At 34.8% G+C, this 18,204-nt stretch overlaps 2 protein-coding genes across 2 annotated transcripts; one reads left to right on the top strand and one right to left on the bottom strand.

Annotated features, from left to right (window-relative positions):
* Positions 1-122: 122 nt before the first annotated feature.
* On the bottom strand, positions 123-2,045 carry LOC133704729 (universal stress protein A-like protein). Its single transcript, XM_062129665.1, has 4 exons — positions 1,556-2,045; positions 1,307-1,398; positions 745-863; positions 123-473 (listed from the first exon to the last, which is right to left on the bottom strand). The coding sequence occupies exons 1-4, from the start codon at positions 1,746-1,748 to the stop codon at positions 392-394; spliced, it is 486 nt and encodes a 161-aa protein (XP_061985649.1). The 5' UTR covers positions 1,749-2,045; the 3' UTR covers positions 123-391.
* A 14,131-nt stretch (positions 2,046-16,176) lies between these two features.
* On the top strand, positions 16,177-17,851 carry LOC133704927 (transcription factor MYB62-like). Its single transcript, XM_062129992.1, has 3 exons — positions 16,177-16,601; positions 16,706-16,835; positions 16,976-17,851. The coding sequence occupies exons 1-3, from the start codon at positions 16,451-16,453 to the stop codon at positions 17,613-17,615; spliced, it is 921 nt and encodes a 306-aa protein (XP_061985976.1). The 5' UTR covers positions 16,177-16,450; the 3' UTR covers positions 17,616-17,851.
* The last annotated feature ends 353 nt before the right edge of the window (positions 17,852-18,204 follow it).

Here is an 18,204-nt window from a genome sequence, read left to right as displayed (position 1 = left end):
GAGAGATGGCAAGCTAACACGAGTAAGCAAAGCACAATTTACCGAAAGTTTCTTCTCTCTTCCTTTTCATTTTCTTTTTTATGTGCTAGTTATGGAAATGTACTGTTGCAAGGCTCAAATCATATCTGAGAATGATCTGAAATAATAGAGCTGAAGATAACCCATGTTAACAGAGTCAAGCTAGCTTGGGGAGTATTTATTTTGTCTAATAATTTACAAACACAATGCCTTTTGAAAAGAGACCTAAATCTCAAAATTTCCAAACATCTAGACATTTTAACTTGACATGCTGTAAGTTTGTTTTGACAGAAAACTCTGACTTGCTGGTCTCCTTATATCCAGAACTCAGCTTTCTGCTTCACATGATAGCAGCAATATGACGGCGAAGTCCTCAAACTGCAGGTTTCTTCACAACAAGAACAGGGCACTTGGCGTTGTTCACACAGTAGTTGCTGACACTTCCCAGAAAAGCCCTGTCCAGGAAAACTCGAGTTAAACTCAGTAATTTGTAAGTTTTAGTCTATCTAGAAGCACAGTTCAGAGGCACCCATGTTTGCATACAATAGCACAACTATACACAATAGTTGATTTATCTCCAGGTTAAAAACAGGCGACTCGTTCTCCATCCAATTACATTCTGAAATGCCAGCATGACATGCTATTTTCTCTGTCTTTTTTCTCTTCTTATAACTTTAGACTGATGAATAAGGAGGATTGCATATAACATTTCAAGTAAAGACTAACCTCTGCACAGGTCCCCGATTATGGCTACCTAAAACAAGAAGTTCGATGTTGAGCTTTTCTACAGCTTCGCATATTGCGTATTTAGGATCCCCAATCTCCGTTACTGTCTCTGCAACAATCTTTAGGAAGATAAAAGAGCATTACTATTTTTGCTTATAACAACATGCAAAACTATTTGATGTGGAACCTGCTTGTACTTCAATGCATTTAGTTTTTGTGAAGGAACTGCAATTTATTTCTCAACGACTGGGGCTTCAATTTACCCACTTCGTTTTTTATTCCTTTTCCAGTCAGATTTTGTAAGAAATTATTTTCACATATGCATTATGCTTATATACAAGTCAAAAACTACATGATCAAATAAAATGGAAAATCTCATTTACAGCACCTATGGCTTTTAAGGAAAGGGGAAAGCCAACAGAGGAAATCACTCGACATGTTATGTGGATTACATGCAATAACCATCATAATTTTCATTCTACAATCACAGAACTGAATAACTACATGCACAAACTGAATAATTTAAGAAGGATCAGTTCGATACAATGATGGAAACCATTACCCCATATTTGGCACAAATATCTTTAGCTTTATCCAATAGAAATGATGCAACCTTCTTGTGATTTTCTTGTATAGATGTGATCAAATCCACAGCTGCAACCAAAATACATAAAGAAAAAAGAAAAAGAAAGAGCTACTCTGAAGTATCGTACAGTTTAAACTTTTCTTGAAAGAAAAAATCGACTTTTTTTATTTATAAAATAATTACTAAAATAAATGACCGCTAACTAAGGAATTGAGAAGAACTTACGAGCAACGCCTAAAGTGGAAGCATAGACATAACCCAGATCAGAATTAGGCTGTGCAGTGAAGATGATAACATCAGAGTCAGCGATGGTCTCTCGTAGCTTATCAAGCGCCCATTCAAGAGCGTAGTGGCTATTCTCACTGTCATCTATAGCCACCATCACCTTCTTCTTTTCACCACTCTTTCCCTCTTCCATTTTTCTATAATATCAATAAACCGCTCTAGCTTTCGCTTTATTAACTGCTACGAAGTCTCTCTAGCTAAGGTCCTCTGATTAATATAGATGAATATGTTGATCACGATCGAGTGCTACAATATGTTTTCCTCTAATTCTTTTGATTTTTTGGACCAGTGCGATTATGGTAAATTAAAGAACAGTACTGCAATATCGCGTCGAATTGTAGGGTTTTTTTTTTTTTTTAGATCTTGGTATCTAAAAGACTATTAAATCTTAATTAATTTGGTCGAGCCAAATCAACCCATTAAAAAATTAAACTCTTCCAGTAAAGATCGACTTTTTATATAAAGCTTGAACTCAACTCCTTATTTAAAAGAAATAAACGCTGAATTATTTGAATTCAATTTGGAGAAATGTTGTTGAACGTAGTTTTGTTACCAGACAGTCAAACCAAACACGTGTTTGCAGAGATATTTGTCCCATTGAAATGCGTGTATTTTGTATTGGAATTATTTTTAAAAGTATTTTTTATTAAAAAAATATATTAAAATAAATTTTTTTAATAATATCACATTAAAATTATTTAAAATACTAATTTGATATTTTTCTATATTAAACATGTTCTTAAAACAATTTCAAGAACAAAAATAAACAATCTAAAATTGAGTTCAGATTATGATGTAAAAAAATTATTTGAGTTCGGATTATGATGTAATAAAAGTGGAAGGCTCTAGAGAGATTGGAAGGCGTGCACGACTGTGATACTTGTCGAGGCATGAGCGAGACATTAGTTACATTTGAAGCCTAGATGTTTCTGCATCGTCACCATTTCTATCCAAAAGAAAAGAAAACACAGGAATTTTGGCATGTAACTTGGGAATAGTAGCAGATAGAGCTAGACAGCTCTTTCGAGATCTAATCCAAATTTATCCTTCACTCCAATAATGGGTTTAGAATAAGAATGAAGGCCCAACCATTCTAAATTTGTACTCCTTCGGAACATCTCGCACTATTTATCCTCACCACATGCGTGCTTGGATGGACCGCTGAGATTCCCATTTCCAGGAACAAAATAAGGGCCGGTTTAATACCCAAAAAAAAATTAACAATATGGGAGTCAAATCTCAAATTGTCCTTACTGTCGAGCTCCAGAGGAATATTGGTGTGTTCTAGCAGTAGAATTGACTACAAAAATAAGAGTTCCTTTGATATCGTTTCTTAACAGTGTAATATACTGATACAGAAGACTCCAAGCATGGAATAGCCAGAATCAAGAACGATTGAGATGACAAACATTTATCAGCTCATGAATGGACTGGACTGTGCATGCTTAGAGCCCTGTAAATGCTAACAGCCCTGGGGGCTGGGCGGAGGAGCCTAAAAATGTGAGCTAGCACCATCAGAAATGAAAGGCTAGGAATTGCTTGCATTCTCTTCAAGGTGAACTAAGATAATAAGAAACTTAAAATAGGTGCACAAATTTGATAAATTACAAGCAACGCGAGTTCCCATTTGTGTTCAAGAGGTTTGCTAGGTCTACTAGATGTAATTCTATGAGTAATAATCCTTTTACCCTCATCATCTTTTTAATTTTTTTGGCGAAGCCCGTCTACTTATTCTCGAGTAATAAGTGCGACTGAGAAGTATGTTACCATTTACAATTGGTAATGAATCGCAAATTTGTCTGCTTTCTGTCACGATAAATTTACTTAGACCCCTCATGCCGAAGGAACTGAACAAATTTAAATCCCAATTCAGGTGGAACACACCGGACGATAATTTTTGTCAAGCCAGACAGCCATTGCTTTTGCTTCCAGGGTAGGCTGCAGAGGGTGCTATTAGAGCTTCTGAGATTCTAAGAATAAACAGGACAAATCCTGAAAATATGTACCCTAAGTGTGATAATAAATTACCTCTGCCTTTGGCAGTCTGACGACGAAGTATTTCAAAGTATAGGCAAGCAGAAGAGGAACCAGAGATCCCTATCTTTACAACAAACCTGTCTCCACTCTAGGTGCACAGAAGCACCAACAACAAGAGAATATCACTAAAATTTTCCTGAACCACTTTTTAGATATTGCTTTTACTAGCTGCGGCACACATATTGCAAAACCGCTGACTGAAATTTCCAATCAACCACAGGGCAAGTGTTTTTATCATAGTTGCATTGTAACAGGTGCACATAAAGTATGTGCAAGTACCCAGTAATATCCTAGTGGGAATGGAGTTTGGACGAATGTTTATGTTAAACCCCTCTCACCCTTCCGCGAAGAAGCAGCCATTACCTTCTTAGGCCTTAACTTCGATAGCATTTAAAGTGAAATGCGAGTAAGGAACTAAAAAACACGAAGAAGTTTCAAGTTTAAAACCCTTTTTCCACTAACAAATCATTCTTCTCTTCAGGAACAGCTAAACTAACTACATTCACCTGTGCTCCTAGCTTGCTCCCTCCTCTAGTTTGTTAGAAAAAGATAAAGCTTGGCATTTGGATTCGGAGGGTTACCAAATAAACAGAGCAAAACACACAAAAGATTGACGTAGTTGATAAAGATAAAAAAGCAATGACATACTCTTAGCAGGCTGAGGATTTGACAGTGCCACTGCATATCCAGTGCGAGCCTTAGCCCCGATACCAATTCTCTCCAGAAGACCATGACGACCTGATTAAGATTAATTCCAATTTATTACAAATAAATAAATAAAATTGCTGATCATGCATAATGAATTTACAATTTTTCATTCCAATTTTCCTCTCTCATCCATCTGGGTTCAAGAAAAGATGGTGATTTATATGTATCTGCCACGTTGACAATTACTGGCATAAACAGCATTGTTGACAGCTCCGTATCGATCCAGCTCGCAATCATGCACTTTTGCTCCACTTCCACTAATCCACTCATCCCACAAAACCCATTTTCATCATTTTTCATGGTGCTTCTTTTTGTCACGCTTGTATGATGGCACGTATGATGGATGAATATAAGTTCATATCAATCTTTTATTCTTTTTATATGAGGATTTCAGAGATCGGTATCACAAACTGGATATTTTTTTATAAAAACAGTCTTTTTTTAAAGGATTTTAAGAATCCTCTATTTATTAAATCAATCATTTTATGATAAAGATTTGCAGTAAATGATTTTTAAAGTTAACATTGTAAACCCCTGCTAGGATTACTCAAAGTGTTTTTAAAATATATATTTTTTTTATTCAAGTGGTTGTAAGTTTTTTTCTTCATTTAAATAGGAGAAATATCTTTATAATCAACATTAATATTAATAATCAGTATCTCTTTACTTGACATTTAATGTTGAAGATATCATGTACTTATAGAATATAATTCTATGTCAATCTGTAAACAATATTAATATCAATGGAATCATCTCTTATTATTAATATTAATATCAATTTGATGCAGATAAGATCTTTTAAAAAATGTTTTGATCTACTAGGTAGTAAAGAGATGATGACCCTAGATTCTCACTTCGAGCACTTGTTCTTGAAGAAAAACCTGACTCATAGGGGGTTGGGAGACCCACAAATGCTTGGACTTGACATATAGCCGAGCTCAAAAAAATTGGATCTAGCAGAGTATCAAACTTACGGACACTTAAGCCTCCCGCGTAGCCGAGCTCAAGAAGATTGGGTTTGGCGGGGTGCCAAACCCATAAATCCTTTGGCCTGATTCAAGGGGATTGGAACTGATAAGATACCAGATGCACAAATGCTTTAGGTATGTAACTAAAAGAGGGATTATATTTTTACCTAACCTTTTTATTTTAAATTTTGATATTTTTTTAGTGTTTTTTTAATCTTATCCCCTTTTAGTCATGAGTTTTTATGAAAAAAAGGTTTTTTAAAATAAAGTAAACTGATACATCAATTTTCATATCGCAAAATCAAGATCAAACTACTTACTTCACAAGAAAGAAAGAAACAAAGAAAGAAATGTTACCCTTTGCCAGCTTTGAGATCGAGAAATGGCACCGCCGTGAGGTAGCAGGAAGAGTTACGTGCGGTGGGGGAATTATTGGCAAAATCATGATCATCGATCGGACACTGTTTGTTCCATCTACAATCTATCTATGTTCGGGTGGGAAATACCGAAATTGCCCGTCATTATTTTCTCTGCGGGTCGTTTTTTTTTTCCTTTTCTTTTTCTTCTCTTCGAGTGTTAGAATTTACGCAATTCAATTGCAAACTGTAAAGTCTCAGTGACTACTTGTAGTTTGCTAGTACTTTGTATAGAATCTTACACTGAAATATTATGAAATGCAACACACAAATTTCTATTCATTTGTTGTAACATTTATACAGTCTTGGGAGCTTGACTTTTGAATTCAATTGTTTGTAATGGAAGGTTATTTACAATCAGGATTAATAACAATATTTCAAACAGATCCTATAATTATGAAGAGCACAAAATATGGCATAACTCATGGTAACAGCTGCGTTTGAATTTGTTGTGATTTGATTTCATCAGATTCCTTGATACGCCCCCGCAAGAACGGGCTACCATCTGATAGGCCGATCTTGTCACGCAAGAAATCAGTTCTTTGTCTGAAGAGAGGCTTGGTGAGCAGATCTGCTAGCTGATCAGTGGTGTGGACATGTTGAACATGGAGAATATTTTTCGCAACCAAATCGCGCACAAAGTGAATATCAATCTGTATATGTTTCATCCGGGAGTGCTGAACAGGATTAAAACTTAGTTGAGTGGCACCTAAATTATCACATAAGAGTAGTGGTGGTTGTGATAGACAGAACTTCAGTTCCTGGAGCAGGGATAGCAGCCACACACTCTCAGCAGCAGCCGTTGCCAGGGCCCTATATTCAGCTTCAGTTGATGATCTTGCAATGGCACACTGCTTTTTAGAACTCCAGGAAACTGGTGTGGTTCCAAGGAATAACAAATAAGCAGAGGTAGATTTCCTATTATCCAAATTACCAGCCCAATCAGCATCCGAGAAACAAGTTAACATGCTGCTGGATGTTTTGCTAATAGTAACTCCATGGAAGATTGTGTTCTTCAAATATCGCAGTAGTCTTTTTGTTGTTGTCCAATGAATTCGCGTGGGATGATGCATGAACTGGGAGAGTTTATTGACAGCAAAACTAACATCAGGTCTTGTAAAAGACAAATACTGCAAAGCACCAATAACTTTACAATATTCGGTGGAGTCAACAGAGGAAGAACCATCATCCAATTGTAAAGAGACCGATGTTGAGAGAGGCGTGGTGACATCTCTAGCACCAGCCATATTGGTCTTAGCAAGTAAATCTCGGATATACTTGTGTTGAGTTAGAAACAAGCCAGCTACAATAGGAATAACCTCAACACCAAGAAAAAAATGTAGTAACCCCAAGTCTTTGATAGAAAATTTCTGGCCAAGATGATCAATAATACGGGCAACAAAAACTAAATTATTGCCTGTGATAATCAAGTCGTCAACATACACTAGGCAATAAGCAAGAGTGGAACCATCATGAAACACAAAAAGAGATGAATCTAATTTAGAATTATGGAAGCCAAACTCAGTCAATGCATGCTTAAGGGCAGAGAACCAAGCACAGGGTGCCTGCTTTAGACCATAAATGGCCTTGGTTAGGCAACAAACATAATCAGGATGTTCAGGATTTCGAAAGCCAGGAGGTTGTTTCATATATACTGTTTCGGTGAGATGCCCATGAAGGAATGCATTATTAACATCCAACTGCCTCAAAGACCAACCCTGCATCACATCAACAGTCAAGACAATGCGTATGGTGACTGGCTTAACAACAGGGCTAAATGTTTCTTTGTAATCAAGGCTGGGTCGCTTAGTCTGGCTTTGAACCTATCAACAGACCCATTAGCATGCATTTTCACCCGAAACACCCATTTACAGCCCACAATATTACAATCAGAAGGAGGAGGCACCAATTGCCAAGTATTATGACGCATTAAAACAGTTAATTCGGAGGACATGGCCTCACGCCATCTAGAATCAGCAAGTGTAGCAGTGACACTCGAGGGTTCCAAAGAAGATGGAAGGGGATGTTTGGTAACAAGGAAGGTTTTTTTGGTTTTATAAATGTCATTGATGGACCTAGTAGTCATGCTATGTGATTGTGCATCAAAAGTATCATTAAGTCTCTTATTTTACATATGTATTTATTATTTTTATTTAGGTTTTTTATAATAATTGATGTGTTTTTTAGTAATGAAGTTTCTTTTAATGTCTCGATAGGTTTTTGGACCTTAAATGAATTATTTCAGAAAATTCAACGTCGGAATTCGGAACAAAGAATTGAAGAGAAATTTAGTTGAAGATTGAAGCAAATATTGGTTCAAATAAGTGCTCCAAATTTGCCCTAAAAATCAATTCTAGTCCAATTCTAGAAAAGAATATCATATGATCTATTTCAAACCCAAACATGCCTTATGTTGTGTGCAAACTTTAACCATCAAACACTCAAGGTTTCAATGTCAATCTTAGCCCAAATAATAGGTACATTTTTATCCTTATTTGATGCTTAAATTCAGCCCCAAATCACCCTTCAAATCAGCCCAAACACAATCCATGATCCTACATGTCCACACAATAAATAACATTTGATTTATTTGGGTAATTCATTGATTCAAGAGGGCAAGCACATGGATGGAAAGCTGGAGAGGACATTGTGACATTATTTTGGGTCAAAAGAAGAAAGAGACAACTCATAAAGGAGGAAGAAAAATGTGCACCAAAGTGTTCTCCAAGCTGGCCTGGTTTGATTTTCCAGAACACCTTTCGGTGTTTTATCTATAACTTTTGACTCAGATGTCCAAATGATCTGTTCTTTAATGATATGGAAATCTAACAGAATGGCCTATAAATATGTCTCTAATAGCCATCTCCAAATGAGGCTTCTAAGAGGGTCGAATTGCTGTCCAAAGTTAGAGTCAGATTTGTGTCCGAATTTTTACTGCAATTGTGTTGTGTTCTTCTTTATAGATTTCGGTTCTTTAGATTGTAAAACTTATTATTTCAGTTTGATTTAAGTTATTTCATATTTATTAAAGTGTTATTACATGTAATCATGGTTGGCTAATCTCCTTCTTGGATCCAAATCAAGGATGATGGTGGTTGAGGTGAGTTCTTTAAGATATGAATGAATCTTAATATCTATCTTTTCATTTTCTTCATGAATGTTTATTATTGCAAAGAAATTTTAGAAATCATTTAGGTAATGTTATAATCTTGAATTTTTATGCACAAACCTTAGTTTTGGTATAGAGATTGCTTGATTCAATGTCTTACTTAATATGAAAGTACTTGTTCATTCTTAAGCAATAATCAATCTTCATCTTTTTAAACTTCATTGTAATATCTTCCGATCTAATATCACCATCGTTGATATTAGGTTGAGTTATCTTATATATGTTGAAGGAATCACCAATACATCACCATTAAAATTGATTTGGACCAAGACTTACTTTTTCTTGTCATTTAAAATCTATTTACACTTTTTCATCTTTGAAAACAAATCCATCAATTATTTTCAACCAAGTTATTGTTAATTTAATTTCTCTTGAGTTTTTTTTGTTACCTAGCTTAATTTCCAGATCTAGCTCTCTGTGGATATGACATCGATCTTACCGAGTTAATTGCTACATCGCACACTCGTGCACTTGCGAGTTAAAACAAGCCGAACATAAAAAGCGGTCAAGCAATTTTGATTTTTTTTTGCACTTGCGAGGTAACAAATTTTTTTTAGGCGGTGAAACCAGCCATTTGATTTTTTATTTATATGTATTTTTTTTTGTTTTCCAATAATCAAATATAAATTTGTTACCTTTGCTTGCTAGCTCCCCGGCAACAGCGCCAAAATTGCTTGACCGCTTTTTATGTTCGGCTTGTTTTAACTCGAAAGTGCACGAGTGTGCGATGTAGCAATTAACTCGGTAAGATCGAGGTCATATCCACAGAGAGCTAGATCTGAAAATTAAGCTAGGTAACAAAAAAAACTCAAGAGAAATTAAATTAACAATAACTTGGTTGAAAATAATTGATGGATTTGTTTTCAAAGATGAAAAAGGCTATGAACACGCACCACATCAGATTCAGATAGAGTAGAAGCAGGTAATTCTATGGAAGTAGGTGGATCTAAAAACAGGGGAGAAGATGGAATACTTACTTGGAGAGAAGACGGTGCAGAGGACGACCCATGCTCAGATGATGGCAAGACTTCAGTACCCACATCCAGAGAAGTGCTGGGACGAGGTGAAGCAAAAGGTAGCTTTGGTAAGGAGATAAGCACAGAAGATTGTTGCCCAGCAGGTGGAGAAGAAGGGACACTGTTATGACTGGTTTGTTGAGAAGGGAATGTGGCTTCATGAAAGATGACATGTCAGGAGATGATTATTTTTTTGGTAGAGGGCTCAAAGCACAGATATGCATTTTGGGACAAGTTATAACCCATGAATGTGCATGGTTTTGATTTCAGCTCAAGTTTGTGTTTATTGTATAGTCGGGTTAATGGATAATAGAGACAACTACATTGTTTGAGCTTGAGATAGTTGGGTCTTTGATTGAATAATTTTTCAAACGGGGATTTATTATTTAAGGTGGTAGTGGGCATGCGATTGATAAGGTAAGCAACAGTTTGAAATGCATAAGGCCAATAAGAGAGAGGCATGTGAGCATCGGTGAGCAAGGTAAGGCCAGTTTCAACGAGGTGGCGATGTCTCCTTTCAGACATACCATTTTGTTGGGGAGTGTGAGAAGCAGTAGTGTAGTGACTAATGCCATGAACAAAGAGATAAGTTTTGAGACCAACATATTCCCCCACAATTATCAGAATAAAGGCTTTTAATTTTGGTATTGAAACGATTTTCCATAAGATTCTGAAATTGTGGAAAAATGGTTTGAACATTTGATTTTTGAGTCATGGGATAAAGCCATATATATTTGGTATAATGGTCAACAAAAATAACATAATATTTAAATCCATTAATTCCAAGATCATGAGATGGACCCCAAACATCCGTGTAAATCAGTTCAAGTGGAATAGTGCTGGTAAGACCATGAGTACTAAATGTTTGACGATGAGCTTTGTTTTGAGAGCATGAAGTACACAAGGAGGAATGGCCATTTTTATTGATGGGTAAAGAAAAATCATGAATGAGATGATTGACCAATTTGGATGATGGATGACCAAGACGTTTGTGCCATCCATCAGATGTAGTACGTTTATGAATATAAGCAGTAATATTTTTTTGGATGGGTGGTAGGTGCTCCGGAAATGGGTACACTCCATCTTCACATTCGTCTTTGAGCATGATCGCCCTCGTGATCCGATCCTTCACCAAAAAATAAGTAGGGTGAAATTCAATGTAAACATTGTTATGCTTGGTAAAATGATGAACAGGGATAAGATTTTTATGAATGGTTGGAACACAAAGAGTGTCACGTAAATGAAAGACATGATTGGACGATTTAAGAGACAACGACCCAGTATGAGAAACAGACAAACCTGATCCATCCCCAATTACCACTTCATCAGTACCGTCATATTCAGAATTAATCGTCAGATTGGAGAGATCAGTGGTCATATTGTGAGATGTTGCTGAGTCCACTAGCCATTTATGATTTTTGCGGTGAGAAGAAGCTGCACAATTTGCAGAGAAATCAGAAGTAGACATTTTTAGGCAATGTTTTGTTGTATGACCCAGTTGATCACACCATTGACATTTTAGTTTAAATCTCCTGTGACCCGAATTAAATGACCCATTTCGGTGAGCACCACTGTGTCCACATGGAGGTTGAGAAGCAATCGGGGGACGCCATTTGGACTGTCTAGAATTAAAAGAGGATTGAGGACTCCAGTGATTAGAGTAATTTACGGTGGGAACAAACAAAGTTGCAGATTGTTGCTCCAGCCACTGAAGGTAATTCTCATGACTGACTAGAAGATCATGAATTTCTTCGAATTTCAAAGATGTCTCACGGGCACGAATGGGTGTAACAATTTCTCTAAACTCAATACCCAATCCATTAAGTATGTATAGAGTTAAATCATCGTCTGAAACTGGATGATCAATGATTGCTAGTTCATTAGCAATTACTTTAATTCCTTGAAGGAATTCAGTAACTGAACGAGACCCACGATTGCTCAAGGTCAGGTCTTCTTTGAGCTGCATCACACGTGTTCTTGATTTTCCTGCATATAAGCGGGTAAGTGTTGTCCAAGCCTCATGAGATGTTTTGTAGGCAGAGAGAAGGGTGGTAATGGTGGTAGAGGTGGAGGCGAGGATGGCATGTAGGATGAGCTTGTCTTGGCGAATCCAGTGGGAATTCGCAGCCTTAGATGTATTGATCAGCTGCACTAAAATATCTCGATTTTTTTTAAACCGTCGACTTGATTATTCTGTAATTTTATTTAAAATGGAAAAAAATCAACGAAAATCATAGATTATTTAAAAAATTACTTACTTTTATTTTTAGATTCTACCTTTCTAATGGACGTTACAGTCCTATCATTTTAGGACAAAACTAGTTTAATTATCCACGACGGTTTTTGTTTTAGTTAATAAACAGATTTTATTTAATTTTAAAACTTTTTATTAAAAAAATTGGTGTGTGTAGATAAGCTATTTTACTTGATTAATGTGGGATGATCATCATAATATATAAATACAAAATTATTTTCACAATAAAATAAAAAAGAACATGTCTTTAACATGAAAATTAATTTTTTTCTTCAAAGAATTACAGAGACCCAATAGTGTCGAACAAACAGTTTTATACTTATGATTTTCTAGTAAAGAATCTTTTCAATTAAAACTCATTTATCTTTTTATGTATTTTTTTCATATAAAGTTTTTTCATGTATTTTTTATATATAGAACATATTTTGTTTTTATTCATATCATTATTTTTTAATAAAAAATATCATGATTTGAAAAGGCAGGTTTTTTTTTTAATATATATATATATATAATTATTATATGAATTTATACAAAAAGAAATAATCAACTTAGAAAACATATAAAAGCTGCATCATAAAAAGTAGAGTAAATATTTCATTATATTCATGAGAATTTTTAAATAAAATTATAGATATTAAGTACATATATAATTATTTATAAAGTAATTACTAACAGTACTGCCATAAATTTCCATGCTCTTATCAGATGGATAAATATCAAGATTTAGAAAGGCCCCCACAGCTCAAACACGCGTGGTAGATCATAAGACCGATATTTGTCAAGTCCGAAGTCTCACATTTATTACAGGCATGGAATTTGTGAATTTCGACACAGACAGTCTTAATCCAAGTCGACGACAGCAGCCTTTGATTAGCGGCTTTCGTAAATCCTGAAGCCGTCCCATCACTGATTAGAGAGTTTGCAGAGTACCTCCCTATGGAAATCTCCGTTACTGAGTCAACTCTATCTTGATTACCCAAAAAATCAACAGACCATCTCCTGGACTTTTGCTTCAATTATTGATTCACACTCGTCCTAAACTCGTCGATCTCAAGCCCCACCCACCGCGCCTTTTACTGTTATCTAGTAAGAGGATGTTTGGTATTCAGTAAAAATACTATTTATCTGAAATTTATTTTTTATTTTAAATTATTTTTTTTAGTATTTTTAAATTATTTTAATATGTTAATATTAAAAAAACACAAAAAAATGAGATGATTTTACTAAAATTAGAGCTAAATTAACAAACACTTTAGCCATTCAATTTTTTAGATTATAAGCTTCTAGTCCCTAACAATTTATGAAATTTAATTTTAGTTTTTAATTTAATTTTTTGTATTTTTGGGTTTCTGGTTTGAGATTTTTGATTTCTAGTTTGAGAGATGAAAGAAAAAAAGTCTCGGTTGAGATAGATTTCGGTCATGAAAACAGGTGATTTTGATAATGAGTTTCTTTCGACGAGTAAAGTTTAGATAACGTGTTGTTTTTTCCTTAAATTTGTTTAAAATTATGGATCTGAATCAGAAAAGAATCTTGGTTTTGGGTTGATTGTAAGTTTTGAAGATAATTTTTGGATTGTTAGATATTATGAATATGATTTACAAGATGTATATAGTGTTTTGATTTTTTTTCCAAGTCAAAATATAGTTAAAAATGAGTTTTTTTTTTAAACAGGCTAGCTAATTTTCCAAGTAAAGACTAGGCTTTTTCGTTTTTTTATCCATTATAATTGCATTTATTTTTTTAATTTTTTCCTTATTTGTTTTTCTAATTTTATGATTATTTAATATTTAGTTAATTATTAATTAGGCAATATAATTTGATTTGATTTGATTTTTTCAATCATTTTAATATTTTATTAGTTCTTAATTTTATAAGTGTTAGATAAAAAAAATTGTAAAACCTAATTAAATTCATAACATAATTCATGGATTTAACTGGTTTATTTCAGCTGGGTAGGGATTAGGCTTGATATTTATTTATTTTTGCATAAATATTTTGTAATTTATTTAATTAAATATATACATGAACTTTTTAATTTTCACTTTATTTTTTTTATATAGAAATATATCGTAAAAATCTGTATATACATTTTAAAAAAAAATTTGACCCGTAACAAGTCGTCGGTCAAATAGGCAGCTATAGCTACAGATGGATAGATTAAGTTTATTCAAGGGTACATCGATCAACACCCCCCCCCCCCTATAGGTAGACTAGAGATGTCTAGAGACGTATCGTTTTTTATTTTCCTACTCCGGCCAGAGATGTATGGATATAATCGACGTGATACTTGGAAATTCACAAATCACCGTTTTCTTATAGTTAAATCCATTGGAATTCATATAAAAAAAAAAAAAAAGAAGGAAGAAGATAATAATAAATTTGTACATCATGCATTCACTTATAGATCACGTGTTTAATCAATTTGTTTGCATTGGTGTACATTAATTATCATTAAAATGATACTCCAGTTAATTCTAGCAGTAAAATGCATTGTTTATTCTACTGTGGTAATACCCTCTCCCTCTCCCTCTCCCTCTCCATGAATTCCTTGTTTAGCCAAATTCATCAAACTTAATTAAAGATTAGACGAGAAAGGGATACAGGGTTCATAACAAAAGAGGTAATAAGATCACTGAATCCTGGTAGCCTTTGCTGTCAGAGTCTTAGATTTAACTCTGATCATTTTGCCAAAACAAGAAATTAATTTAAGAAATCGCAAGAACAGGCTTGATGTTAAAGAGGTTTGATTAATTCTCTTAATTCAATTTTGAAGGTTTTTTTTTTTAAATAATCTTCTAAATACCCTAGATTAATATGAATTAACTTATAAATTAATAGACTACTGTAGGATGAATAATGCATTGCTTTACCATCAGGAATCTTCCATCATATTCCATTATTGGCAGCTCGCAAGCTCTAACAATTATTGTGTGTATTATCAAATAATATATTTTGTCCAGTCAATCACGTTTCTTGTAAAGAGAATCTAGAAGAAATTAACATAAGCAAATGGTCGGAATCATTCCGCAGGATCGAGAAACAAGCGAGGTTCATTTTCGAGTTACCTTTCTTGCTCTTCCTTACGCCTCTATCAGCTCTGTATGTCACATGTCTTTAAACACAAGTCTACCCTTGCACAGTAGTTCGGATCGAAAAGAAGATCCCACTCTGTACATGTTAATGTGGCTTCTTCACGTTTTTTGGTTTATTGGGAGACTAACATAACGTGTCCTCTTTATTTTCTAATGATCGAAAGAAAATTAAAATATTTGATCCTATTTTTATTTTTCTCCTGACCTGCAGATGTGATGCGACTCTAATAGTTTTTTTTAATAAAATAATATAAATTATTTATTAAAACTTGACCCAACAACTAAGTTATTAAATTAAAATATTTTTTTTACATGATATCAGAGTTTTAATATCGAACAATCACTAATTTGAATCTCACTATTCCTATTAATTTAATAAAAATTAAGTATAAGATCGTGTAAGTTTGTGCAAATTTCAAACTCAAAAAACTTTTACTTTAAAAATAATATAAATCATATATTAAAACCTTACCTAATAATTTAATTATTGGATTGAGATGTTTTTTTTATATAATTTAGCTTTTTTTTCCAACAATAAAAAAAATATTTTCTCTTCTTTAAAGAACACGCATTTTATATTCATCAGAGCATTTCAAAAAATAAGCTATCTTAAATACTGCTCTTGAGATTTGAAATTAATAAAAAAGAAAGAAATAGAGCAAACCATTTTGAAAATGGGATCCATCCGCTGTCTAAAGGAAAATAATTTTGAAATTTATTTACGCAATCAAAAGTATTGAAATATATCACCATTGGTTTTTTGCTGTACTGCTGGATGGTGCCCTTTAAAAGTGGGACTAAATGCTTTTAGTCATTTTTTTTTATTTTTTAATTTTTATGAAACCCTTTAAGTTCAGTTTTTATTCATGACCCATCGCACGTCACTCATCAGAAATGACCAACCCCATCACCAAAAACTCCATCCCCTTCACTTGTATATAAAGGCAAGAGAGTGCGGGGAGGAAAGTGCAATTGAAGTTCAATGTTTAATGCTCTCTAAGGCACAAGCAGATAGCTTGAACCTCGTTATAGTGGTCTGTAAATTTCTGGCACTTCTCTGTTTTAGTGCTACTTCTCAAACGCACTAATTAGACCTTGACCAAAACGTCCCTGTCTCTCTCTTTTTGTCACACGATACGTGCCGATATTATCCACAAAATACGAGAGCATCAATGCTTGGTGTTCGAAAGAGGATTTGCAATCCTAGAGAAGAAGAAAGTGAGCTGAGAAGAGGTCCATGGACTCTTGAAGAAGACACGTTGCTCACTCATTACATTACTCGTCATGGTGAAGGTCGTTGGAACATGTTAGCAAGAGGTGCAGGTAAATTAAAGACCTCGTGATGAGCCGTGCGTCAGCTCCAAAAGGTTAAATTGAGTAATTTCTTCTGTTTTAGTTGTTCAATTAATCATGCTCTAACTTTACAGGACTGAAGAGAACTGGAAAGAGTTGCAGATTAAGATGGCTGAATTACCTAAAACCTGACATCAAGCGTGGTAATCTTACTCCACAAGAACAGCTTTTGATTCTTGAACTGCACTCCAAATGGGGTAACAGGTATATATACAATCTCATGATCATCAAATTCAAGCCTAGAGTTGCTGTTAAATCTTATGCAGCAACACACGCCTGTGTTGTTCAGGACTTGTTGTCTTATACTCCTAAATCCTAATTTTTTCTTCTTTTGAAAATCTTAGGTGGTCAAAGATTGCACAACATCTGCCTGGAAGAACAGACAACGAAATCAAGAATTATTGGAGGACAAAGGTGCAGAAGGAGGCACGCCAACTTAACATTGAAGCTAATAGTAAGAGGTTTCTTGATGCTGTTAGGAGTTACTGGATGCCAAGATTGATTCAGAAAATAGAGCAGGCTTCTTATTCTTCTTCCTTGACAACACTTGATTCAACAGCTGATCGTGAAGTCAGGTCTACATCATCCAATCTCCCAGTTCATAATTCCTCGCCAACGTTGCTATGCCCTCCAGAAAGCAGATTTACACACTGCTCAAATCCTGGCAGTGAAAATTCATTCTCATTCACAAGCCCCTATCTTCTTTCTACAAATTCCAACACGGTATCACAGCAGCCTGATGAAATTCTTGAAAACCCATCTTGTTCACCTCTACTTGGTGATACTGTCTGCAACAACTTGATTCTGAGTGACACTTACAATAAGGAGGGCAGTAGCTATGACATGGATGTATTCAATGTGGCTTCTGCTGGTATGGGCACTCATGACAATTCACCACTGGAATGTCAGGTGGCTGAAGGCAATTGGGTGTTTGACAGCATGGAAGATACTTTATGGAATATGGATGACATGTGGGTTTTTTAGGGACTTGAGAGAAACAGGCATCTAATTCTAGGGTGGGGTGGCGGCCCCTGCTATCAAGTTTAGGGTCCTTTCTATTAATCATGCTGACCCAGCCTTGAATACTTATCCGCATTGGATATAGAATAGTTAATAAATAACTCCAGCATTGTCGTAGCTGTAGAAGGATGTAATAATCTTGCCCCCTATCTATATACGTCTAGAAAGATCAGTAAATATAGCAGTTAATGTTGATTTTAGACCTCAGATGCTTGGTTTTGATGAAGAATATGTGTATCATCCTTGGTTTTTTTATCTAATTGTTTAGTTTTAATGATAATGATATCCTCCGGTAGGATTTCATATACCGTCGACATTCACGTCTGAACTGTTATAGGGGTCATTTTCTTGATACCACCATTCTCAAAGGACTTCCTTGTAGGTTTTCACTTCCCTTATACGACTGAATTCTCTGCACTTACATATCAAATCAATTGCTCTTGACCTCCAATGCTAACGGAAAGAAGAGAAGCCTGAAAAGGTGGTAGTGTGGTAGTCATGGATTTGATGAAATGATGGATAGAAGTGACCACACGGGGATTAGATCAGAGGT

Source organism: Populus nigra, chromosome 10 (genome assembly GCF_951802175.1).
Source record: "Populus nigra chromosome 10, ddPopNigr1.1, whole genome shotgun sequence".
Lineage (NCBI taxonomy): Eukaryota > Viridiplantae > Streptophyta > Magnoliopsida > Malpighiales > Salicaceae > Populus > Populus nigra.
Note: the sequence above shows the minus strand (reverse complement) of the source record. Positions and strands in the feature narration are given on the sequence as shown.

Excerpts from the sequence above, each read along its gene's own strand:
- LOC133704927 (XM_062129992.1), top strand. The coding sequence starts at position 16,451 with ATGCTTGGTGTTCGAAAGAGGATTTGCAATCCTAGAGAAGAAGAAAGT. Across the intron at positions 16,602-16,705 it reads CATGTTAGCAAGAGGTGCAG|GACTGAAGAGAACTGGAAAG; the intron begins GTAAATTAAAGA and ends CTAACTTTACAG. Across the intron at positions 16,836-16,975 it reads CACTCCAAATGGGGTAACAG|GTGGTCAAAGATTGCACAAC; the intron begins GTATATATACAA and ends TGAAAATCTTAG.
- LOC133704729 (XM_062129665.1), bottom strand. The coding sequence starts at position 1,748 with ATGGAAGAGGGAAAGAGTGGTGAAAAGAAGAAGGTGATGGTGGCTATA. Across the intron at positions 864-1,306 it reads ATATTTGTGCCAAATATGGG|ATTGTTGCAGAGACAGTAAC; the intron begins GTAATGGTTTCC and ends ATCTTCCTAAAG. Across the intron at positions 474-744 it reads AATCGGGGACCTGTGCAGAG|GGCTTTTCTGGGAAGTGTCA; the intron begins GTTAGTCTTTAC and ends TTTCCTGGACAG.